The following is a 25,690-nucleotide window of genomic DNA, read 5'->3' as shown; positions in this document are numbered from 1 at the left end:
GACTAGAAAAACTTGACACACAGTGCTAAGCTGCATCTCAAATTAATCTTCAACCCTGGTCCTTCAGAGCTTGTGTCGAAGACTTAGTTCTCACCAACCAATTAATGTACCACAAACAAATAAATAGTCATAATTCCTAGTGTGTGTGTGTGTGGTCAGGTTTTTGAGCAGCTATTTGAAAGCGGCAACAGTAAGGGTAAGTGTCATGGAAGTGTGACACTTTATAGCCACTTTTTAACCCAGCTAATAATGTAATAACCAGCCAATAATGTAATAACTTATTACATTATGCGCAAAAAGTTATTACGTTATTGGTTCAGAAAATGTATTACATTATTGGCCAGTTATTACATTATCGACTTTTATTACATTAAGAACGGAAAAATTATTACGTTATTGGCAGTTATTACATTAACGGTAGTTATTACATTATTGGCTGCTACAACATGTATTCTCTACACTTGCCTTTTGGTGGTGTAGAATTTCCAAAATAAAGTACTACCAAGTACTAGCACCAATACAAATCCAACTCCTCCATAGATTGTTGACACCAAAGACGATTCACCTGCCACAGATAAATAATAATGCCACCGTAAATAGGATTAAAACAGCAGCTTAGTTAGGGCAAGGTAGTGCAAATGCAAAGTGTAAGGATCACTTGCCTTGAATTGAAAGTTTGTGGAAGGAACTTCCATGCTCATTGGTCGTATTGCAGAGGATATCATCACTCATGTCTGTGCTCTTTGGTCCGGTGAGAATTGATGTCAAGATCCTCCCGTTGAGCTGAGAGGTGATATTGAGCGTCTGATTATGGTCTGTGTTCAGCGTCCAGACGACGCTGGCCGCCGGATGTGAATCCACCACACATTCACACCTGATGGCCTCATCTACCACCGAACATGATGACTGTGACAAGATAACTGGGGCATCTGAGACAGAGAGAGAAAAAAAAAAAAAAAAGAGAGAGAGAGAGAGAGAGAGAGAGGTGGATATTATGTTATGTTGTATAAATCCACTTTCAAGGGGCACTAAGTAATAGATGAAACTATATTGACTTATTTCCTCCTACACAGGTCTCTGGCACAGCACCCCCACCCCTCCCATCTCCTTGTGTTGATGACCTGTGATTGACAACAATAAATACAATGTAATATATCACGATGCAAAGTACTGTAATCATAATATTGCTTTGTCATTTGCTTTTTTGCCTCGAGATCAAGGCATTTTAGCCTTCATAGCTGATTATACATTATGGTCATTTTGTTCTATGGGGCAGTAAAAATTTACTTATCGCCCCTTTAAAACAGAAAAATTAACTAAACTAAATTTGACAGAGAGTTGTTCATGCTAAACTCTCTATAATCATAGAAATAGCATATTTTAATTAGGTTTTAGGGTGGATACATCCTTCCAGTAGCGCATACATTCCACATTTACTGCCATGATTGGAGATTCGGTCTCTCCCATCTCATTCCCGGCCAAACAGCGGAAGGATCTGGTGTCTCTGGTCAGATCTGGGAGGCTGAGACGCTCTGAACTCTCCCTGAGCTGGATGCTACGCTCCCCCTGCACAAGGTACCATCTGAAGAGGCTCAGTGGAGGGTGGCCCTGACCCCGGCAGAAGAGCATGGCAGTCTCTCCCACCATGGGGCGGGCTGGTGACTGGCCAATGGACACGTTGGTTGGATGGGCTGGAAAATACATTAATGAAAAAAATAGTAGTAATCACAAATGAGACGGCGTGCCCATCACTATTTCACAAGATTTCCATGCAAATTATACTATTTGCACTTTTTAATGACACTTTTAAATTGTTGATTACATTCTAGCAAGCCAATACCATTGCTAGAAATATTTGTGGCTCAGAAATAAACATAATTCTACACAGTCAGACTTTGTTGTCATTGAAGTTTGATTGATTACATCATATCGTGGTTGTATCAAATCGTGAATCCCATATTGTGTATCGAAACGTATGGTGAGATAAGCAGATCGTCCCATCACTAATGAAGAAGTATCTGAGCAAGTGCACTCCCTCAGTGATATCACCCTGAAATATGGCACAGTCAAGGGCTGGGAAGAGTGTGAGAGGAGGTGAGACACAAGACGGGATTTTGAAATGTTTCACTACCTTTTACAAAGACTGACAGGAGAACTTCACGCTGACCACGGGTGTTGTTGACCACACAGCTCACAGACGTGTTCTCAGCAGCACCTGCAGTGGACCAGGTCTCCTCTACTGTGTGATTCAGGGGAGAGACTGTTGAGGCAGAGGTGGAGACTCGGGGTTGTCCATTTACCATCCAGTACACTGCTGCCAACGGACGAGCCTTGACAGCACACCTGCAAACCATGTGGCCAACGTGGTACGAGCAGCTGGACTCGGGCAAAACGGCTGGCTCATCTGAGTTCAAACAATAGTGCGTGATTAATTGTCATGTCATGGATGATTTGGGTCAATATTTGAATGTGAAAGCAATGAGTATTATTTTACATAGGATCGATTCAACCCAATTAGGGAGAACTCACATTCTGCTGTAACCACAAAAGCAGCTGAAGAGCTGGCCCTGCCCAGAGTGTTGACCGCTGTGCAGTGAAATATGTTCTCATCAGGGTCCAGGACGGTGACTGTGATGGTTTCTGCACTGTGGTTCAGAGCGGTGAGAAGTCCATCCTTCAGACTGTACCATATGAAGGAGCTGGCAGGAGGATTAGCATCACTGGTACATGCTAGGGACACATTTGTACCAACCTGAACCACTGACTTGTCTGCAGAGACGTTCGCAGACTTGGGAGAATCTGAGATAAAAAAAAAAAAAAAGGAGACAGGGAAGTAGTGATGATGCAACTGTAGGACAAAATAGAAATGTAATTGTGGCACATTATGCCATTATGCAAGGTCAGCACTCTTCCTCATTTTGGTGTTCATCACACAAGCCAAGTGTAGGTCACTGTGGGTTTCCTTCCTTACACTAGCAGCTAAATCTTTAAATATATGTTGGTATTTAACCTGTTATTATCCAGGTCACATTGAGATCAAAGTGCCATTTTTACTTTGGAGCAATAGCACCAGCTTTACATTCAGAAAAATCATAAATAATCTCAGATGAAAAACCAGGAAGAAAAGGAGAGTAAGAGAGAGAAACAGTCAGACAGACAAAAAGCAACAACAACAACAACAGTGGCATAGTCCAGTCGCAATTTAATCAAAGCAATGACAAGTTCCGTTAATTTCATCCCCCATCGTCCTAACAGCTAAGTCTAAATGTAACGGAGGTATTTGTCATTGCAAAATGGCACAATCTACTACATAGATCTAAAACCTATTTTCAGCATCTGATCACCACATGGTGGCAATGGTCAGCGTCAATTCATGAATGAACTCATCAATTCCAATTCCACTGAGAAATTGGAAGTGAATTGGAATTTCAGGAAGTTTAGTGAAATTCATGTTTTCTTTGTTTTTTCTTACCACATATCTGAGATTATACTGAATATCATAAAATGTTAAAGCATAACTTGATATTGTAATACATACATTATGATGGAATGCATTTGATTTGTTTAACTGTCTTTTATTTGATTCATAATGTTTGATTTATAATGTTTAGCAAGTCAAGACAAAGTGGAATTTAATGGAATTTAATGGAATTCAGTTTCCTGTCATTCCAATTCAATTCCAGTTCTGTTTCCTTAGAGCTGTGTAACATTCCAATTCCAACTCCAGGAACTGAATTGGAATTTACCATGCATTCTCAATTCAATCCATGAATGGCCCCAACCAGTGAGAGACACACACATCTGACTCTTCTCTCTTTTTCAATGCGGGTATTTCCACAACAAAAGCAGGTTGACAGCATCAGGGTAATGTACAGTATGTAACACTGGCTTGGACTCACAGCTCACGTTGAGCACCGTGTCCCCGGTGGCAGTCTGTCCTCCTGGGTGTGTGACCGTACACCCCACTGCCTTCCCATGATCCTCTGCTTTGGCAGTGAACGTTATAGTTGAGAGCGAGCGCCAGCGTCCGTCTCCCTCGTCTGCGTTCCTCACTGCTACCTCGCCCCTGTGCTTCCCAAAGGAGAGGGAGGGAGGAGCTAAGGGGCAGGAGTGACTGACCTCACAGGAAACCCTGACAGCACCTCCCGCCACAAGCTCCTCACTGACCGTCATCGCTGGTTTAGTTGCCGTTCCTGTAAAAACAAAAAAAGTCAGCAGAGACAAAATATAAACACGTAAGAGAAAAGTACTTTCAAAAGGTAGAGGACACAAACTTGATGAATTTCACAACATTTCAAGTAGGGCTGAGCAATAATTCAATATTATTGTTTAGCGTCTTTCAGTGGAATCATATCGTGATATGATAATGATAGTGTGATATCGTGATACACAATTCTGTTGTCTAAGTTGATGATAACAAGCAAATTTAATTTTAAACTCTGACAAAATTAGGTATGAAACAAGGAATATTATTAGAAAACGTCATCATTTTATGTGACATCACACTTAACAATACTATGCGGGTCAATGCGATAAACATGTGATTTTGGATACCTGAGCCATGACATGTATTGAAACATTCTTATGATTATTGTGATGTTGATTTCAATCATACCCCTATTTTCAAGTACACATTTAAAAGAAGATGAGTTTTCTTTTCCCCCTAGGATTGCTCATAATCAAACCCTTTGATTTAAAGACATTCTTGAGGTAGTTTAATGCAAGCTGACCTGAGACTACCAGGGTCACCACCTTCTGGTAGAATTTAAACCCGGCGTCATCAATCCAAGGATAGATCGCCTCTCCATTGTGCTGTGCCGTCACGTCGGTGATCAGCAAGGTGCAGGTACCGTTGGGGACGTTTCCCAGCAGCTTGGTTCTGCCTCTGAAATGCTCCTCTACAGCTTTGGGCCGTGCGCTGCTGTAGACCAAGGGGTAGTTTCTGGGTATCTTGGAGTAGAGGTACCAGGAGGCGTCGCGGGGGGTGTGAGAGGTCGGGTGGGTGAAGGAACACGGGACGACCACACAAGACCCCGTCAAGGCAGACACCCGGCTCGGCAGGGTGACTCCCCACTTGTCACCCATCACCAGTACGCTCCACATCACTGGAAACAGAAGGGCAGCTGATCAAGGTGAATGTTAATGAGAGAATGATGGGATATAATATAATATCCTAATATGATGGGTGGAAGTAACTAATTGCATTTACTCCTGTTACTGTAGCCTAATTGAGTAGCTTTTTGGTGTATTTGTCCTTTTTTAGTATTGCTTTTTAAGTCAGTAATTTTTTACTTAAGTACATTTTACTAAAGTATTGTAGTTCACTACATTTTGAATCACATCCTTTACAGAGCACAAATGTTGTGGCTCTCTATAAGCAACAGAACTGGACCTAGTAAATAGGCCAAGTGTGGAGGCATTCAAAGTTGAACTGTCAGACAGCAAAGAAGAGAAGAGTAATCTGGCTTTACTTTGTGCACTTTATTTTGTAATTTCCAATTTTTCCAATTAATAGAACCTAGTTTGAACTCTGTCCTCTTGTCCTTTGAGAATTGCATGGGAAAGATCACAATGTTCTTTAAAAAAAAAAAAAAAAAAAGTAACTCATAACATTTACTAGTACTTCAGTAGCTTTTTACATTGGTACTTTTACTTCTACTTAAGTAAAATACTAGGAATGTAATATTCCACTTGAGTAGGACATTCTAGAACTCTTTCCACCTCTGGATATAATGGTAAGGCACACAGCAGGAGGTTATGATAAACAGATCAGGTCCATGGAGAGAACAAAATGACATCCTGAGAAAAAGTAGTACTGTATCCGCATAAATCACTCCTCTCAGTAGCAGATCACAGTTGCAGTATTTTGAGAACTGTACTGAAAAGCTAAAAAGAAAATTGGCTAAAAATTGTGAATAAATTGTTTTCTCGGGAAAAAATACCTTGAATGACAAGGAAGTGAGGTCCTCTATGAAAGCCCATGGTCATTACCTGGGAAGCATAATGGGAAATAACAATATAACATTTATGTAGTGAATTCTACAGAATATAATGTGAGGAAAAATGGAAAGACAACTTTTGTGGTTGGGAAGTATTACAAGTTTGAATTGATCCATCTATTTGAAGTGTAAACATGTTTTTTCATATTCTCCACATTCAGCTCAATGTGTAATTAATAGCATGACATTATGAAAATGTGCTTACCTCAGATGCTCTTTGTACCCTCTGTTGATGATGGATGAAACGTTTTTCCACACTATCTCTTTATATGTAATCCTCTTCTGCTTTTTCATGTGTGGGCAAACCAATTTCGCAATCTCCTCACACTAAAACCAAAAACATTTGACATACATGCGCCAAACAGCTGTAGTCCTATATAGACACTAAAGTGTCAGACATTCAGCTAAAGATCAATCACAGCATGAGAGTGACAAAGAGAGATTACCTCAACAATAGGCCACCGAATGGAAGGAAGCAAAATGTTACAGCCAAGTCATGCTCAAGGCCGAGTTATATGAACAAAGTATCATTTTTCATCACTATCAGTATGTCCCAAACATTTGGTTTGTTCAAAAATGCACAACACGATACCAGGAGCAATGTATCAGCTATACGATGTCCGAATTATTTTTTTCTTTATTTGAGCATATAAAGATGCTGAAACAGAGGGGAAAGTATAACTGCACCTGTTTTGTCCAAAACAAAACAAGGGACTTTTAAGCACATCTCACCTAAAAAAAAACAAAAAAACAAAAAACAAGATGACAAATATGCAACATAAAAAAAGAATGCAAATACAGAAATCAATACACCCATTGCAAAAAATGAAATCAAATACCGATGAAGCCATTTCAATAACATTAGGTAAAATTGATCTGACAGTGGCAGGGAAAGATATTTTTGGAGCAAAGTGTGATGTGTGGACATGAGAGCAGAAGCATATGGTTATATCTGTGGTTTAAATGAACTGTCATGAACTTGTGAGACTATAGTGAACAACAAGAGGAAGGGATTTCTTGAAATATCTATTATCATGAAAGTTTACCATAGGACATCCTGTAATTCCAGCAATAGAATCATCGCTATACCGACAAAAACAGGAAACTGACTTCAGCAACTGGGCTTGCCTCAAAATCTGGCTAAAATAAAGTCATTGATAAAGTTAAAATTTGATTTATTGTATATAAATACTGTTACAAATTGACACATTTAAAATATTATTATTACATAGGATGATTGCACAAGTAGTATTTAACAATGGAATCAATAGTGTATGCCGCTGACCAGCTTCGTCTAGTTAAAATGACTGATATAAATATATAAAATATGATACATTAAAATACAAACATTACAAAAAACAAAAGCATGGCATGCAAAACATTAACATACACAACAGAATATTATTTGTCCTTCAGACAGTTGTTGCAAATCTCACAGGCGGAGGAGGGACGAATGTGGGGAGAGCCACTGATCTTTCAGACGGAGCCTGAAAAAAAAAACAGACACAAGCTTGTTCATTTGTACATCGACAAAACAAACAATCTTCCACTTAGGTATCTTTTATTAGCCATGCTACCTACGTGATGTAATATGTTGTAATCAGGGGGAGACTTCAGCCCGCCTGTCAGCAACTTATGAGGAGTTATATCTGGTTGTGTCGCCACTGCCTGTGGGTGAAGAGAATGAAGCTCAAAACAACCGACCAAAAGCACAGATGAAGAATTTATTTGCCAACTTGTGTCAATTCTAATGCTGAATATATACTGTACACTACCAGTCAAAAGACACACCTGATTGAATGTACTATGTTTTTCATCATCGTAAAGCCATTTTGATCTAAAGGCTTATGCTCAGATGCTTGAAATGTGTTTCTTAGACAAATATAAATAGTGAAGTTGATGCCTACGTATGAATTTCTTTCCAAAGCCTTTGACTTTCCATCAAGGCAAAGGGCGGCTACTTGAAAGAATCTAAAATAAGATAGTTTTGATTTAACACTTTTTTGCTCACTGCATAATTCCATTTGTGTCATTTTATAGTTTTGATGTCTTTACTATTATTCTAAATGTGCAAAATAGTAAAAACAAAAAATGTGTTGTGTCCAAACTTTTGTGATAGTGTATTTGGAGCGTGATAAGTAGAGTCCGTCTGTCGTATATCTTGCACTCTGAGGTCTTGCTGTCGCTACACTATGTTTGTCTCTATGAACTGTAACTAACTTGCTGGTGTGTGTCTGCACTGATGCCACCAAAACAAAATTCCTGAACATTTTGTGCTGAGTGAATGAGGCGATTGTGAATCCAACCTTCTCAACTGCTCTGGACACTGGATATCTTGTCTGCCGACCTAAGAAACACAGAAGGAATGTAAAAAAATAAAAACTCAGCACTGTATGTTACAAGTTGTCATAATGCTCAAAAAATGTCACCATGTTTGAGAACTAGATTCAGATTTGGTGGTGATGAAGGATCGTTACTTTTCTTCTTGAAGTAGTGGACACAGAAGTAGATGAGGCCGATGAGGAGGAGGAGGAAGAGGAGGCTGCAGGGAATTCCAGCTGCAATGCCGGCAATCGCCGGGCCGCTCAGCCCCTCACCTAATATCACCAGAACACACCGAAACCAAGGATTTTGCTGCGGTACCATGACTCAACCCTTTTATAAAATAGGTGATGCTTCCACACGGTATCATACCTGGTCCAATTCTGTGGGTCTCGGACGGTTCTCCCTCAGTCATTCCAGCTCGGGGGATGACCCGAAACCTGTATATTGATTTGGGATCCAGGACCGAGACGTCCGTGCTTCGAGCAGAGCCGGGTTTCCGCTGAATGGAGCGATATTCGTTTGAGCCGCCCTTAGTTTGGCTGCCGTTATGATTGGCACTGAGGAGATCTGGTCCTTTCATTTGGATGTCAAAACCTTTATAGGAGCACATGTGATTGTGTTTAGTCTTGTTTTTTTATTTTTCTCATTTAAGCCAGTAGGATAAGAGCAAAGAAATCCCTGACCCGTCACCTGACTAGATTGTGGCCAAACACTGTATTGATCAATATACAGGCCTCTTTGATGAGGAAAAACCTTGTTATTCTATACAGAGTGAGAGAGTGACAAATCAACAAAAACTGACATTTGCCTAGCAGAATAGTTTCGACATTTTTTCCCAACACACAACACCACGCCAGTGGCTTCACACATTAAGCAATATTTACACCCCTATCTTCTATGTTTAGAGTTTCTGCTTTCAACACTGTGCTGTCATTCTTCCTGGGCAGTTTTTGCTGATACGTACGAACTCAAAACAGGAAGGTTGGCTTTCCGTGTCATGTTAAGAAATATTCCCATCGAAACAAATTAATCTGGAACCTTGCACAGCTGCCATCCCAGAGCAATAGCTGCCTTACCTGTAACGACAGAGGTAGGCGGGACCTCCCAGGTCAGCGTGATGACGGTTCCATCTTGATTAGAGAACAGACTGGAATCTGAGATGGTCGGTCCTGGAGGGAGAGAGGTTGGGAGGGGGGGGGTTGTGAGACAGAGAGGGAGATCAAGAGAGAGAGGGCAAGAATGGGGGGGGGTATACTGAGACTATGGAGCTTTGTTTAAAGGGAAAGAGCAATCTCAGGTATTACTTAACTCTCCGTCTGAGGCTCCATTGTGCCTCTCCACTCTGGTAATGCTAGTACTCCAAATTAGAATTTGAAGGCAACAGATTCCTCAGTATTTGAAGACAGCACAAATAAAGGCTGTGTTGTAACCTGCAGTATGTATGGTGACAAACAGACTATAGTCCAAAGCAAACATTTCCTCAGACCTTGTAGCCGAGTGTCCCTTCTCTGGCTGCCCAGCGGGTTGCGGCAGGTGCAGGTGTAGTTTTTGAGGAGAAAGCTGCTGATGTTGTAATCTCGAATCCTGAGCTGCGTGGTGTCGGCGCTGATCTGGTATTTTGTCCCGTTGGTGACAACCTCGCTCCCTCTGGACCATGTGACCACAGCTTTAGGAGAGGCTTCACTGATACACTGAATGGTGACCACTACTTTGCCCTCCAAGTCAACTGTGGTTCTGACACTTGGCAAGAACTCCATTGGACTACCTGGGGAATATAAGGTTTTACTTAAAGGATAAATTCAGCAATTTTGGACTGATATATAATTTGTCTCTTGGATACTTGTAGTACTTGGATCTGAGCTCCGTTGCTAGGCCTCTCGCTGCTAACAATGAGTCCAAATGGAGTATGTCAAAATATCTCCAAAAAAGCCATTTATCGGCTCCACAGGGGAGCTGAGAGTAAATGGGAAAGTTGCAAAGTGCATAAATTAAAATTAACTCTGATTTCATGACACAATTCTGCACATTTTCACTAATTAGGAACAAGCAACTAGCAATGGAGCTCGCCGTTTCAACCGACAGTTGACTCCAGAGCAAATATTCTCTGTGGATCAACGTACTACAGGTATGCAAAAGACAAATTTTACTGTGTATAGGTCCAGAATCACCAAACTTATCCTTTAAGGTTGGCAACTGAAATCACTAATGGTCATTATGCAGACAAAGTATTCTGGAAGAACAGGTTGTTGAGCCTCTAGACAAATAATGATCCAGTAAAAAACCTTAAACTTACGTGCCGTAATATTACACTTATTCTGCTGGAGAGGGTGGTCTGCAATGCAAGTGACGGTTTTCCCATTGAGGTCGTCTGAAGCAGTCACAGTCAGGCTGAGGTGCCCAGCCCCACTGCTGCTGTTGCTCAGAGCTGGGAAGGAGAGCTGGGCCTTTGGAGCGCCCCCTGACCAGTGACAGTGGTACTGCAGGTCATCGTTATTCGCCGACTTCACAGAGCAGAGCGGGTTGCCCAACGGCTTCTCTGTCCAATGAGAGAATTGTTTATGCATCATTATTTGACTAGAACCAAGCAAGCACTGAAACATAAAACATCTAATCACTGTCAGGCGAAAATCTTGTATCTCCAAAATGTCAGCTTTTCAGGAGCTAAGCATTGGCACAGCAGCCTCGTTTTTAGCTTTACCCACCATGTGTTTTTTTAGTTTCTCTAGTGGGTTTTGAAAGCGTTTAATAAGCCCAAGGATTTTTTTCAAGAAGCCCATGTAATCCATCAATTAAAGTGAAAACATGAAAAGAGCGACATGCACATAGTCACATCTGTTATCTTGTTATTGTTGGTGTGGCCCAATTATAATATTCTTCCAGACACACTTAAGTATGACATTAAGATAAATTAAGGCAGGGACTTGCAAAACGCTGCATCCTTTCACATGCATACCCAGAAGACTGTAATACTCCTACTGTCTACATACCATAAATGTATACAGTCATGTTCCTCTGGCGCCGTGCTCCACTCTTCTCATTGAGCAGCTTGCAGGTGTACGCGCCTCCCTGACTCGGCTGCACATTGGTCAGATTCAGGACTCCTTTGTGGGAATCAGAGAGCGTCTGACCACCAAAGACCCATTCAGCAGACGGCTGTGGGAATCCCTCTGCCTGACAGGAGAGGCTGAGCGAATCCCCAGACACATAGAAGGACTGCGCTGGACTGGCCTCGAGTATCGGCTCGTCTGGTCCATCTAGGAAGAGAGAGGGACATGGGTGCCAGATTTTTAAGATACAAGTAAACTTTCCACAAGCTGGTGCAAAATGGATTTTACATAGATCAGTGTGAAGTAAGCAGAGGTGGACAGTGACTCAAGTACTGTACTTATGTACAATTCTGAGGTACTGGCAGTTTACTTGTGTATTTCCATTTTGTGAGACTTTATATACTTTTAAATATTGTACTTTTACTCCACTACATTTATCTGATGGCTGTACTAGTTACTAAGGTTTTACATGCAAAACATGCAATAAGCTCATATGAAATAGAGTTCAAACTACCAACAGTATATAGAGTAGTTAGACCTACATTACATTAATGCATCAATAATTTAACACTTTGAAAGGGACCGTTCTTCAGAATGAGTACTTTTACTTTTGATATTTCAGTACATTTTACTGCCAATACTTCTATACTTAGGTAAAATTTTGAATGCAGATCTCTTAATTTAATGAAGTATTTTTCCATTATGGTGTTGCTACTTTTACTTAAGTTAAGGTTTTGAGTACTTTTTCCACCACTGGAAGTAAGAAAATGAGGGATCCCATTTCCACAGGCAGGACAGTTTTAGATGGACAGACAGTGGCCAGTAAGGACAGATATAGTGAAGTCTTTCAAAGTTATCTCTTCCTTCTTACACAGCACAGTGACATTCTTGTGGGTCGTTACATCGCTGAAGGGGTTCGTCAGGAACAAGGTGTATTGCCCGGTGTCGTTTCGTTTTGGCCGATTGATCACAAGGCTCTTCTGCTCCACAGAGTAGTGCGAGTTGGTCTTTATCTCCACGCCATTGAAGAACCACATCCACTGCTCAGCCTCTCCTTGCAGCGTGCTGTACAGCAGGGTGAACTTGTCAACTCCCTCCGTGGCATAATCAGGCTGTGTGCTCAGAGTCACATTCTGGATGGATTCTGTGAAAGCAAAAGGTGGACGCATAAACACTTTAGTCAAAACAACATCAAGAACAATGGTGCTTCAACTTTCTTTCCATTCAAATGCACTATTGTGTTTGCCAGCTCCATTTTGAAAGATAATAAAATGTGAAACTTCATTGATGCCCAGAGGATAAAGTCTCCCTACGCCTCCCTGCTGCCTGAGAGATTATATCATGGCATTTCTTGTTCAGATTCAGAGAAAGATTTATTGGCATGAATCAAGTAGTATTGAGTGTCGCCAAAGCATATTATAATAATACAGGACAAAATAAGGTATAATACAGATGAATATGGTACTTTATTAGATGGTATACTGTGGAGAGAGAGGATAGGAGACAAGGGTTCTGAACTGAATTTGAACAAACATCGCAGTACATGATGTGTGCCTCAGCCTGCTGAGCTACCAGAACATCCCTTTACCCTGTAGTTTGGCTCAAATCCTAAATTTACATAACATTTCATGCAGCCTAGCTTCACTGCAGGAATTTGGGAAGCTTTTGGCAACATAGCCAGCAGCTTTGGAAACCATTTTCTCCACAATAATTTGGCAAACGATTTTCTGCAACCAGCCACTGAATCCTGCCCCAGTCTTTGAAAAACACTGCTACAAAAGCTTGTCTCCAAGTGAGAACCCCATCATGTACTCACCATATACTTTCAGAATGAAACTCGCAGAGGCTGTGCCCAGTCCAGACTTTGTTATCTCCATGGTGTAGTTGTTGCTGTAGCCAAGCTGCACATTCACCAAGACAAGGGATCCATCTGGCTCGATCTTCAGCACCTCATTGTGGACATTGGGTATGTCTGGGGGAGTGCTGGAGCCAATAGTCCAGGTGACCACAGGTAAATTACCCATAAACCACCTAACCACAGGGTCAGAAGCACCACTGAAGGACACAGCCAGTGTCACATTTCTGCCAACTTGGGCATTGACCAGAGTAGGGCCAGGGGGGGAAACCTGCAGGTCACAGTGTGCACCTATCAGCATGGACACAAGGAATTAGTATAAAAAGGAGGAAATATGCGCTGGTGGGAAATTGAGGTAAAATGCACATATTTTTATCCTGAATCTGGTTCAACATGTTTCCCAAACAAACCTATACAGGCTTAGGCTAAATCTATTTTTCCTTTGTTTTACAAAACTTAATCTAAATGGGTTTTTTTTACTTTTATAAACAAGGCTACGGTATTAGGCTTGTTAATTTAAACCCGGAACCAAGCTTGATATTTATTTAAGCTTACCTTGAAAAGTAACGCTAAGCATCAACGCCAGCAAAATTGCACTTAGCCACGTCATTTCACTGAAAATAAAACACGAAAAAAAGTCGTGGAGCTCACGAACTTAAGAACGGAATGGGCTACCTTACATTTAACAAAGAATTACAGTTTGTTAATTTTAACTCTCTTTCCAACATAGCATAAGCCCACAAACTGAGAAATGTCCTTGGAGTCTTGCACAGCAGTGATTGTGAATCCTCCGGTGTGCTCGAGCTGCTCAAGTAGTAACCTGTCATCAGGGCGCGAGAGCAGTTCACCTGTGCTGAGTCAAAAGTCTTGATTGTGCACGTGAGACCACACCTCTCATCTAATTACACAAAACAGTGCCTCCCTTATTTCTACTTTAGTATTATTTTTTAATGTAGAATTTATCTCTGTTTGATTTATAGCCATATAACACAATGATAAAGAATATAAGGCAGATGATTGCTGTAACACTTTATGAATTTACCTATTATGCAAAGTGGTGCTCGTGCTCGGCTATTCTAGATCAGTATCTTCAAGAACACCTTGAGCAAAGCAGTCGACTTAACAAACAGTAATATGAGAAAGTGAAGCGATCTGGATCCCATGAGATGACCCGCAGAGCCCGATGTCCCAATACAGATGCTAGTTTCTTGCATATAGCTGCTTGTAATAAATCATTAGAATTAATAGTTAGACTAAGTAATTAGAATTAAGTTTATCCAATTTATAGCCAAATATAAGGTGGTTAATGGATAGGCTATATGGTTAAACCCTCAACAGGTTGGACTGCATTCCTTGCCCTGTCTATGTTGTCCATATACTGTGCACTGTATACGGTTGAATGAAAATAAATCTGCTTTGACTTGATCTCGTACTTAAGGATATACAGTGCTTTACATGCCCCGATGCTTCTAGAAAACTGCTACAATAATCACTGGTTCCCATAGGTAGAACTTAATTCCACCAAGATGAAACATACTGGCTCTAAAAAAAATACTTTGGACTTGGTCTCCCTGTTCTTATTAAGGATGTACCATTTATTTGTGTTACCCATTAGCACATTAATAACATACATAGTGCCACTATGTGTTGCTACTAATAGATGTGGTGTTGAAAAGTAGCTAACGCAAATGTGTGTTTTCCCAAACTAGACTCACAGATGTGTTGAAAATTACATATCCTTTTAACAGTGAACAAGATGAGACTTTTCTCTGTCAATTTCAGCATGTATGTGGCATTATCAATTTTAACTTCACTCCTGACGCATAATTAAGTTCCAACCATCAAGGTCCTATCAGTTACAGGAACAGAGCCATCTAATCCAAGGAATTTGGAGGAATTTGTGCACTGTAATGCAGTCTGATACATGCAGTCTCTTACTCGTGGAGAACGTTTATTTTAAGACAGCCATCAAGTTCCAACAAAGAGAAATGCCAAAATAATAGGAATAGCCATTGGTGGATTTAGATATGAAAAAGACTGTTTGCTTTATTGTTATGGTAGTACAACCAACACAGAATTGAGGCGCTTGTGGTAAAAAGTCAACTTTATGATCCCTTCCCCTTGCTCATACTGAGAGACACTGTCAAGGCAGACCTGAAACCCAGTTATAATTACATAAACTTTATACAAGCCAAGTCAGTAGACAGTACATAATCATCTTAATATGTTTGGGTTCATATTTACATATCTCATTTACACAAACTGCACCTCTTAACATGTTTGACTACAGGTGTAGACGGCTGAGTCAAGTTGAAATGCATCGTACAGGTGGCATAATGTACAGTGCGAGAAAAACAGCAGCATGAATAAATGGAAGTTGTTGGCTTTAAAGTATTGCATTTAAGAGTGTAGGCTCTCCATACCAAGTTGTCTACACTCACAGACAGATTAGTATCTTACAGATGTACCCGTGTAAATTAAAATACACATAAAAGACAGGACTCTCTCTCTCTCTCTCTCTCTCTGTGGGGGTGACCGGGGCTGCTGCAGGCAGTGTGTCTCAGTACTCCTCCTCTCCTGGCAATTAATTCTCTGCATAACCACGGGAGTCACAGTGTCAAACAGAGGGATTAGGCGGGTATAAAAGATAGTCCTCCGGGTCTGCTCACGTAATGCAGTCCAGCTGTTCAGCACAGAGTCCTACAAGTAGAGAAGATAATTATTTTAACCAGGTAAAAAAAGCAAACAAAAAAAACCCACTGAGATCAAAGGTGACCTGGCCAAGAAGGCAGCAGCAACACAACACTTCACATTTAGTTTCACACAAGAGAGACTAAACAGTGTACATAAATAGCACAGTTTAAAAGAAAACAACAACCACCATGTCAAATGAGCCTATAGGGGCATAGCGATTTGAGAGGGAGCGGAAACCAGAGCAAGTGAGAAAAGAGAGGGCAAGGGGGAGAAAGAAAAAGAAGACAGAGGGCACAGTGACTCCGGGAGTCACACAATGTTAAAAACACAATTTCCAATAGAATCATCTTTTACTACATTACACTACAGTACTCCATACACTTTACTACAGTTTTGAACACAGTTCCTTAAGTTTCAAGTCTTTCTGTATGGAGATGTGTCATTCGAGACAAGAGTTTTAATAAAACTCTCTTAAAATCAGTTTTGCTTGTGCAATCACATGACACCCTTTGTCAATGTGATGAATTTGTTTTTACAATGACGAGATGGTGATATAAGGGATATAATATTATTATTCCCAGCAAACAATTATCTCATTCATCCCAGAGGTTAAAGCATACACAAGCTTGCAGCGTACCGATTCTAAATGAACTCTGGTCTTAATACCCACCTAAAAACAAACAGGTGAAGGAGCTATTAACTAACAAATACTTACTCATAGATCAGATATGAGTATCCAAATAGGAGCCATTTTTAAACCATCATAAGACTGAAATTCATACTGGAAAACATAACAATTTCAGGTAAAAATATACTGATTGTGCCGCAGTTTAAATATCTGGGTATTATTATTGATTCCAATCTTTCATTTAAAGCACATATTAAGAAAGTTTGCCACAGGGTCAAGTTTAACTTAGCCAACTTTAAATATATTAAATACGCAAGGACCTTTAGTGCAGCTAAATTATACATGAATGCCATGATTATGTCACATCTAACATACTGTCTGACAAGTTGGGGACAAACTAACAGCTCTACACTAAAGCCACTGGCAACCCTTTACAAACAAACCATTAAAGTTTTGGACCAGAAGCCTAACAGCTTCCATCATTGTATCATTCTAAATAGTCATAAACTCCTGAGTTGGGAAGATGTAATCACATACAAAAACCTCTGCCTGGTCTATAAAATCTTGCATAACATCGCTCCTCCTTCTCTTGATTCATTCATAACCCAACGTAACAATACCAATCAGACCACCAGAAGCACCACACGGGGCGACTGTTTAGTCCCATTCAGGAAAAGTATATTTGGTCAATTATCATTCTTTGTTATAGCTATACAAAACTGGAACTCACTGCCCACCCACATCAAAGATATACATTACATACTCCACCTTAAAACATGGCTCTCTGATAACAACAACTGCACACAATCTCTTTTTTTTTCCTCTTCTCACTTCCCATGTTCCCTTTGTATTGTTGTTTCAACTTCATTGATGGTACCCCTCTATGTCTTTACTACCTGCCTGCATAGGTTTGTATGTCCTGCCCATTTGCTTGTGATTGTTGTGATTATTTTCTCTTCCCTCGTTCCCTTGTCTCTTTTGTATTGTTTTTATCTCATGAACTCCACTGATGTTGTCCCTTTGTGTCACCCTTACCTGCCTTCATGTGTTTGTATGTCTTGCCTCCTTTGTTTGTGCTTGCTGTGATTGTGATTATTATTAGTATTTTCTTTTTTTTTTTTTTTCTTTTAACTAGGCTAATCTATTTTAGGTTGCCTTTTGTCAGCTGGCCGGGGACAACAGCTGGAAATTAGCCATGTAGGCTAAATCTGCCCCATTTACTGTTACAGTTACAGTTAATTAATGTGGACTGTCCACGACATTATAAACTAATAAACTAAACTAAACTAAAAAGCCCTGTGTTGCTACTAAAGATTGCAGTGGAAATGCTGGTATGTACACTGATACTCACCCTTCTGCTAAGCCCTGCGCTCCCCTGCTCAGGCTCCCAAAGCCTCTATATCCTCCCCGCCTCCTTCAGCTTGCCCACCAAGTCGTCCACCGTCTCCACCTTCATGCCTGCCTGTCTCTGTGGGGGCTCGTCCACTCTCAGCACCTCCACCCGCGATGTCAGGTCCACCCCCAGGTCTGCAGGCTTCACATTGGCGATCTTCTTCTTCTTCGCTTTCTGAAAGGAGGGAAAATGGAGGAGAAGGGAAAGGTATGCATTTCGTACTGATTAATTAAACGTTTAGCATTTTTATTGTCCATTTTATTGGCTTTTATTATTGTTACTGTTTATGAAGCACTTTGTTTTGAAAATTATCTAAAGTTCAATATTAATTGTTATTACTAATATGAGTTTGCAGTATATTAATTATAATAAAAAAAATTGCCTAGATTAGATAAATCAGGGATGTGATCTTTTTCTTCCAGAGTTTCAAGTTTCACGTGAATACAACTACAACTTCCTGCTTTTTGTTTTCCCAATCCCCACTACATACCATGATATTGGGCAGGGTGGCATATCTGGGGGTGTTGAGTCGAAGGTCTGCGGTCACCACTGCTGGTGTGTTGATCCTGATGGTCTCCAGGCCGCCGTCAATCTCCCTCACCACTTTCACCTTGTCTCCTTCCAGTGTCACCTCAGATGCAAAGGTGCCCTGCAATGAGAAGTTGCAGTGTGAATTCAGCACTCAGGATACGCAGTAATAAAACAGTCCATCTGGAATACAGGGCTAAATGTTCTCCATCACCATTTCTCACAATATGAGGAGACAGAAAAATAGTGTGAGGTTATTGGAGGTCATGAGGCTGTCAAAATGCCTCATCTGCTGGTTGGACCATGTGACTACACTTTAATTGTACACTCAGTCTAAGAATATAAATCCATGGCACATAAAGGACTAACCCTAACACATGAGAAAGAGGGCATTCCATAACCAGATGTGCAAATGGTAGTAAACTTGTAAATGAGCTGCTTAGCTTGCCAGTTTTGTGCTCCAACCTTGGAATGTAAACTAACCAGTTATTTTCAGTCAAAGTGCCCCATCTGTTGGCTGTCCCGTGTAATTACATCCCAACTGTCCAAGCAGCCTTTGACCTGCATTGCTGATCTGTGTTGGCTGACTGTGGCTCTGACTGACTCAAACTAGTCTCTGCCAACGTTGATAAGGCTCTCAGGACAGGGGCATAGCCTTAAATCAGCACTGCTACCTCATACATTTGACACTGTAACGGTCTTGTAAAGACCAACAACAATAGAGAAACTGTGATCCTAACATTCAGTAATCACTTAATCCTAGTCATATTTTAAATCATAGATAAGAGTTAGGTCAACACTGGCTGTTCTTATTTTTGGGACAGGTTGGAAGCGACTCATTCAAGGACCAAATAAAAGTTAAAACTGACCTGAGGCCAGTCTAGTAAGGCTGCTGTCATCTGGCCAGTCTGATTGCAGTCATCATCAATGGCCTGTGAAAGCAACAGCAGAAAGTCATTAAATGGAGATAACAGAGAAGTGCAAAACGTGACTAGTCATCAGATCTCAGTGTACAAAAGCAAACAGCAAACAACCTTGATAGAATAACACTGTGGTAGACAATTTTTAATGTGGATATTGGCTGACATTGATCCAGGGTGAAATTGTCTCTAACCTGTTTGCCAAGGATAACGAGTTGCGCCTCCTCCTTCTTGGCCAGAGCAGCCATGATCTTGGAGACCTGCAGGGGTCCCAAGGTTTCGTAGTCCTTCCCAGTCACTTCCACGTGGATGCCACGGTCCGCCCCCATGGCGAGGGCAGTACGGATGGTCTCCTGAATGAAGGGCACATAAGGGCACATAAGGGCCAATAAGGGCCAAAGACTTGGAATTGGGATAAAAATAATTATACAACCACTTGTGGGGACAGGGGAGATCTGTGACTCGACAATGAAAACAGATTTTCATTAACTTCGTTTAACGGCCACCGCTCCTAACAATTTCCCTCACCAATCTCCAACTGGGCACAAGGATAATTAACTAATCTATTGTTTTTTCAGAACCTGATTCTCAAATTTTCTTTCAATACAAGCGTGTGAGCACCTTGGGATGCTTGGCAGATGAATAATAAACCCTGCAGTCAGTGAAAAAAATATCTCATAATAACCATAAGACTCTACAAAGCTGAAAAGGTAACAGCAAAACGACTGAAATGATTGAAAATCTGGTTGGCTGCAATTTGTAATATCTGAGACACATTTGACAATTACGTCTGTTTTGGCATATTTCTAGTTTGTTGAATGGTTTCATTTATGTTATTTAAATAGAAATCCCATCTCTAGGACAGAGTTGTGTTTTCACATGGGTGTCACGGTTAGTAGGTACCGGCTTTAACCTGTCTGGGATATGGGCTCAATCCTCTCAGACAGTAAACACATACTATCAAGCCTAGGGCTCGGATCCCTGTACACATTTGTAATATTGGCAAACAGATATTATTTAGAACCACCGATGGGGTAATGGGTATGAGGCTTATGTGTGATAATTCCTGTTCCAACTAACACCTGAGAAAACCTCCGCTATGTGCAGAGCATCCACAACCTATGAAAATAAGCATGTAGCTTAGCAATTGTCAACGAATGGAAAGTCTAAGTAAAACTAGTCCTCCCCAATTTAAACTTGTCCCCAAAACCCAAAAGGATTAGAGTCTAACATATTGCCCCCAGAAGTACTCGAGGACATCGGTAACAAGGCAGCGGAGCGCGGCCCGGTCCCGTCACACCCACCTGTACTTGCTGAGGCCCACAGCTGACAGCCACCACCTCCTTAATCAGCTTCTTCTCCTTCAGCTTGACCGCCTCCTCCACGGCGATCTCACAGAAGGGGTTCATTGAGTGCTTCACACCATCCGTCACCACGCCGCTGTGGTCTGGCTTCACGCGAATCTGAGGAGGAAGAAGACAGCGGGACAAAGTCACTATGGCTGTGCGAGTCGACAAACGGCCCAGATGGCCCAGATTCCCAGACAAACTGTCGGGCAAGATGACAGAGGCTGCACACAGGCAGCGAGCCAACACAGTGTGTAAAGGTGAAAGGCTAGACATCTACGTGATGCAACAGGAGGTTTGTAGCTTTGTACGTGGCAATGAGATATGTGGATGAGCTATCTCATGTCTTTGTCGTTTTATTCTTATTACTTTTATTACTTACTGTGCTGCTGTACTATTGGGAGCTGTGGAGAAGATTTTTCTTAAACTTGTAATCTGGAAACTAGGTCTGGTTTTGAAGCTAGCTGTTTTATGGGACAATATCTGTACTCTATGATGCTGCACGTATGCTCTCACATCTGGAGATGTATTCTAGCAATAAGCAGGCAACATCACTGAGGAACCCAATGCTGAGAATCCTCAAAAAGAATAATCTATAAAAGGAAACAGTCTGAGAACTTTTCCAATATGACAAATAATGTATTTTAGAGGAGGCAATGTGACAAATTATAGGACTGTTCTACACAGTAAAGCCAAAAACATCACATTTTGATTCTCTGTCTGTTAACTGAGAATGTATTGGGTTATAGAGTTACAAACATGCTGATATTAACGCCCTGCCACTGCACAGATCCTGTTGGGGGCAGCTGAAGCAGGAGAGTTCTTGCTGACACATGAAACAGCTGCAAACAGATACTGATCACGATGTTGTGAAGAATCAATATTTCCCTCTAGAGGCTGACGGGAGTGGAATGAGATTGGCAATAATTTTATGACCACGTTGAAGGTGGAGGTTAAAGTAGACCATAGTCTTTTGGCCTCGCTAATCAAATATACAAAACACCATTTTAGACTCACAATTTAGATGGGGAAATACCCTTAAGATAATTCTTGGCAGGGTGTGTGTTTAAGTAATATTTTCACGCACAAATCAACTACTGACATTGCAGCAAGTGATCTGAAACTTTGCCATAGCAGTTTTTGATACGAGGCAAATCAAATGGCAATAAGTTTCCAAACTTTATGAGGGCAGGCTGCAGCCAAAGACATGTAACAAGCCAGCAGTCACTGAATGGTCATTCTTGCTAGAAATAATCTCAACTATTCACCTTCTGCAATGTCGACGTTGTGGGGTTAGTTGCAATCAATTGCTACAGCTGTCAAATATGCGGTCTGTCAGTAATGTGGCTAACAGCTCCAGTACCATAGCCAGCTGGCGTTAGCAAGCTAACGTTAGCTAGCTAGCAGAACACAAGTCAAGAGCGAGAGCAAAGCGATATTATTTCTTGTACAGTAAGTGTGCATATCAAGTGAATCGTTTTCCAGTAGTGGGGCATTACCTTGACTGCGTAGTCAATAACACGCTTAACTCCAACAAGAACACGGCCAGACATTGTAGCTGAGTGTTTGCTTCAAGGTTTGATAGCTACACGGTCACCGCAATGAACCTTCACCCAAGGAGGGGAAGCCGGAATTATTTTAGGGTGACTCCAGACAGGGGGCGTATCTAAGGGGACCGCCTATCCTTCCAGCCAATGAAAAGCTGGCAAAATTAAAACTGGTCAACGGGTAGTGCCGGGTCTTGGGTCTGATTGGCTGAGTTGCGTTCGAGACCGTTGTTAAATTAAGCATTAAGCCAGTCGATGTCGTGGTTGCTTTGACTTTTGAACAATTCAAAGTGTTTTATGCACTTATCGAAACGCTCTTAACTATTCTAAAATCACGGTATGCCCCATGTTGAGTGGCTTGTTGCTTAATCTGTCAATCATATGGGATATATGGCTCTGCAATACATCCATGGTTACAACCAACAACCTAATATTACGGTGCTCTTGTTATCTGTGTCGTAAACAAAACCCTTCCAAAGAAACGTTCCGCTGTATGTGGGGTAAAGTTCATGGCAAGGATTATGTCACCTGCGCTTCAAACAATACATGGTATTTCACACTAAACCATGACTCATTATGTTTAGCTATGTTAGCTTTGATCTACATGATACATCGCCTACTAAGATTGATAGCTGAGGCAATATGTAGGCAGCGGCAATGTCTTTATATGTCATTGCAATGAGAGTCATGTAGCCTACTTTTCATATTTACTATTTACATTTTTCTTCCAAGCAGTCTCCTTGATATTTAAAACTCTAATCAACGAGTTCTGACAAAATGGAAAGGATCTTACTTTTAGTATTATTTCAGTATCACATATTAAACCACATATTAAAACAAAACATTCATATTGTTGGTGTTATTATCATCATCATCATCTCCATCAGCATCATATATCATCATCATCAGAGAATCCCTGCTTTTTTACTCTTTCTGGGGATCGATGACTGTAAAGGACTCATTTCACAAATAAACTAGTTATTTACTGATACCAAGAATTACAATTATTGATTGGATTTCTTGTCATGTGTCTAGTGTTAGGCATCTAGTAAAATAATCCATAAGAGACACACCATTGCTGACAACTGGACACCCACATTCACAGATTATTAACAGTTTTGGGTTGACGTTTAGGACAGGGGTTAAATGAGTCAGTCTGACCTGCCCACTTTCTCTTCGAGTAACTAATATCTGTGAACCAATATCAGCTGAATTTATTTCCAAGGTTCCACTTTCACAACACAGTGGGGGGAAACTGCTTTGAAATCGTGGACCGTGATCCACGGCGAGCTACAAATCCAGTAGTGACAGTTGAGCGAGTCACCTCGGATCACCCAGCAGCAGCAGCGGCCTCCATTTTAACTTCGAGACCGAGCTATACCTCACGTGTCCTGGGCTGTCTCTCTCACATGACCCGAGTGTTTGTTCCCGTGATCAGCACTTCCATCTCCGTCTGTGACACCGAATATCACTTTTTATTCCGACCCTGATGGATATGCTTGAACAGAGTCTGGACACCGCAAGGTAACTGTCAGCCAAAATGGCTAACCGAGCCAAGCTAGCTACAACATGCTACCCGGCTAGCCAGCTAACGACGCTAGTCTAGGCCTGACCTAAAAACTGTTGTCAAAACGAATGCAGTTTAGGCTGTTAACAATTTAACAAGAGAGTTGGACGACAACTTTGCAAGGGACATAGTTGTAGCCAAGAAGATTCATATGCAAAAGTCAGAAACATGAATGGAATTGATAACTTTAAGATGAGAGCGAAGTTAGCTTAGCGAGTAAAACATAAACAACTCTCTTGTTGTTAGTCACTGCAGGTAAGTTAGGATAGCAGCAAAGGTGTTGACATTGTGTTTTGTGGTTGGTTGTCTGGCTTCTTGGAAAAGGTAGCCGTCAGTTAGTTAAGCTAAAGTTCCGGGAGGCAAATTACCCAAATTATTTAGATATTCAGAGAAGAAATTTGTAGTTAGTTTGAAGAATACCAACTGATTGCGTAGTTCTTGAAGCTGAGTTGCCTGTACTTCTGTGATTTTCAGCCAAGAAAAGCAAGAAGAGGAGGTTGTTCAGATATCTGAAGGTAAGGATTTATTGACCCAGCAGTCATTGACAGCATCTGGCACTTGCACAGCAGTGATGCTGATATTTCGTGTTATTGCCAGCTGCTAAGGGCTAAGTGGTACCATATTTTGGTCCTAAACCAGCAGTAGCTTGACTTAGATGTTGTCCTCTGCAACTGAACTGAACTCAGGGCTTGGTAGCGGTCGGCTTTATTTGTTATCCTTGCTTTCCTATCTCACTACTGCCTTTTTTTCCCTCCTTTTCCCTGGAGACGGAACAGGAGAAGAGCAGACAGCTGTTACAATAGCCAGTGTTCAGCAGGCTTCAGCATTTGGTGACCATAACATACAGTATCAGTTCCGCACTGAGGGTGGGCAGGTAAGTAACCACTGGATGAAATATTATGACACTACTGCTAAAAGGTGTCTTATTGTCCATCTCAGAAAGAATCTAAGTACCCCCTAGCAGCACAGGGACATATTTTTCTAGGGTAAGATTGCACTTCTGCAGCACTTACAACAAAAAACAGTACACATCAGAATTACTTTATTTGCCAGGTAGAATAAATGTTGTGTTGGGGGCATTTGTGCAGAGACATAACAGTAGCAACTAACAGAGCTCCACAGTACATACTGACACACATGGTAGAAAAGATCGGACCTCATGTACTGTGCAAAATGATAGTGCGAGACATAAGAGTGGCAATAGACTACATGTAACACCACCGCGTTCAACAGCAAAGGATTAGCACTGTCACCTCGCAGCAAGAAGGATAAGGGGTTCAATCCCTGGCCCCAGCCCTCTCTGTGTGAGGTTGCATGTTCTCCTCATGTTTACATGCCTTTCCTCCAGGTGCTCCGGTTTCCTCCCAGACTCCAAAGTCTCCAAATCAGGTGGATTGGAGACTCTAAATTTCCCATAGGTGTGAATGTTAGTTTGTGTCTGGGTTAGACCTGCGATGGACTGGCGACCTGTCCCAGGTGTCTCCCTGCTTTGCACCCAATATATGCTGGGATAGGCTCCAGCCCCTGGCGACCCTAAAAAGGATTACACAGGGAGAAAAAAATGTATTAATGAATGATTCAAAATCTATTCAAAATACACATCACAAGAAGGCTGTTTTTTTACTGGTCTTTTGCTTGCGTTTGCAAGACAGTGGTCAATGATAGACAATGGGGCGATGATGCAAATAGATTAATTGGGTAGGTTTACATTCACATTTTGTCCTCATTTGGATGATTTACTCTGGAGGGAAATAATTGTTTATCGGTGTTCTGTGTGGCTCATTTGGCGTAAACAGCGCTGGTGTGAGTGATCATGTGATTCCAGTCCGGTCTGGGATTGG

At 41.3% G+C, this 25,690-nt stretch overlaps 3 protein-coding genes and 1 long non-coding RNA gene across 5 annotated transcripts; 1 reads left to right on the top strand and 3 right to left on the bottom strand.

Moving 5' to 3' along the window:
- Nucleotides 1-654: 654 nt before the first annotated feature.
- Nucleotides 655-5,103, bottom strand: LOC139644810 (myelin-associated glycoprotein-like). Its single transcript, XM_071520303.1, has 6 exons — nucleotides 4,731-5,103; nucleotides 3,900-4,193; nucleotides 2,530-2,799; nucleotides 2,168-2,404; nucleotides 1,405-1,691; nucleotides 655-906 (listed from the first exon to the last, which is right to left on the bottom strand). The coding sequence occupies exons 1-6, from the start codon at nucleotides 5,101-5,103 to the stop codon at nucleotides 655-657; spliced, it is 1,713 nt and encodes a 570-aa protein (XP_071376404.1).
- A 1,660-nt stretch (nucleotides 5,104-6,763) lies between these two features.
- vsig10l (V-set and immunoglobulin domain containing 10 like) lies at nucleotides 6,764-14,002 on the bottom strand. Of its 2 annotated transcripts, none has more exons than XM_071520354.1 (12): nucleotides 13,782-14,002; nucleotides 13,188-13,517; nucleotides 12,243-12,515; nucleotides 11,312-11,578; nucleotides 10,618-10,860; nucleotides 9,811-10,089; nucleotides 9,401-9,493; nucleotides 8,694-8,918; nucleotides 8,477-8,596; nucleotides 8,306-8,346; nucleotides 7,577-7,667; nucleotides 6,764-7,486 (listed from the first exon to the last, which is right to left on the bottom strand). In XM_071520354.1, exons 1-12 carry the CDS (start codon nucleotides 13,834-13,836, stop codon nucleotides 7,476-7,478), a joined length of 2,028 nt encoding a protein of 675 aa, XP_071376455.1. In that variant the 5' UTR covers nucleotides 13,837-14,002; the 3' UTR covers nucleotides 6,764-7,475. The 2 variants fall into 2 exon arrangements, with proteins under 2 accessions (XP_071376455.1, XP_071376454.1); XM_071520353.1 differs by having other exon boundaries at nucleotides 7,581-7,667.
- Nucleotides 14,003-15,211: 1,209 nt separating this feature from the next.
- Nucleotides 15,212-22,358, bottom strand: etfb (electron transfer flavoprotein subunit beta). The gene is made up of 7 exons (XM_071520348.1): nucleotides 22,235-22,358; nucleotides 20,694-20,852; nucleotides 19,584-19,742; nucleotides 19,339-19,401; nucleotides 18,432-18,590; nucleotides 17,900-18,115; nucleotides 15,212-15,926 (listed from the first exon to the last, which is right to left on the bottom strand). Exons 1-6 carry the CDS (start codon nucleotides 22,286-22,288, stop codon nucleotides 17,945-17,947), a joined length of 765 nt encoding a protein of 254 aa, XP_071376449.1. The 5' UTR covers nucleotides 22,289-22,358; the 3' UTR covers nucleotides 15,212-15,926; nucleotides 17,900-17,944.
- A 1,181-nt stretch (nucleotides 22,359-23,539) lies between these two features.
- On the top strand, nucleotides 23,540-24,864 carry LOC139644809 (uncharacterized). Its single transcript, XR_011695213.1, has 3 exons — nucleotides 23,540-23,806; nucleotides 24,324-24,364; nucleotides 24,617-24,864. It is a non-coding gene; the product is annotated as an uncharacterized lncRNA (long non-coding RNA).
- The last annotated feature ends 826 nt before the right edge of the window (nucleotides 24,865-25,690 follow it).

The sequence above is a fragment of the Centroberyx affinis genome, unplaced genomic scaffold, assembly GCF_046629955.1.
Source record: "Centroberyx affinis isolate AG114_WGS23_722 - 3 ecotype Tasmania unplaced genomic scaffold, CSIRO-AGI_Caff_v1 ptg000792l_1, whole genome shotgun sequence".
Classification (NCBI taxonomy): Eukaryota; Metazoa; Chordata; class Actinopteri; order Beryciformes; family Berycidae; genus Centroberyx; species Centroberyx affinis.
Note: the sequence above shows the minus strand (reverse complement) of the source record. Positions and strands in the feature narration are given on the sequence as shown.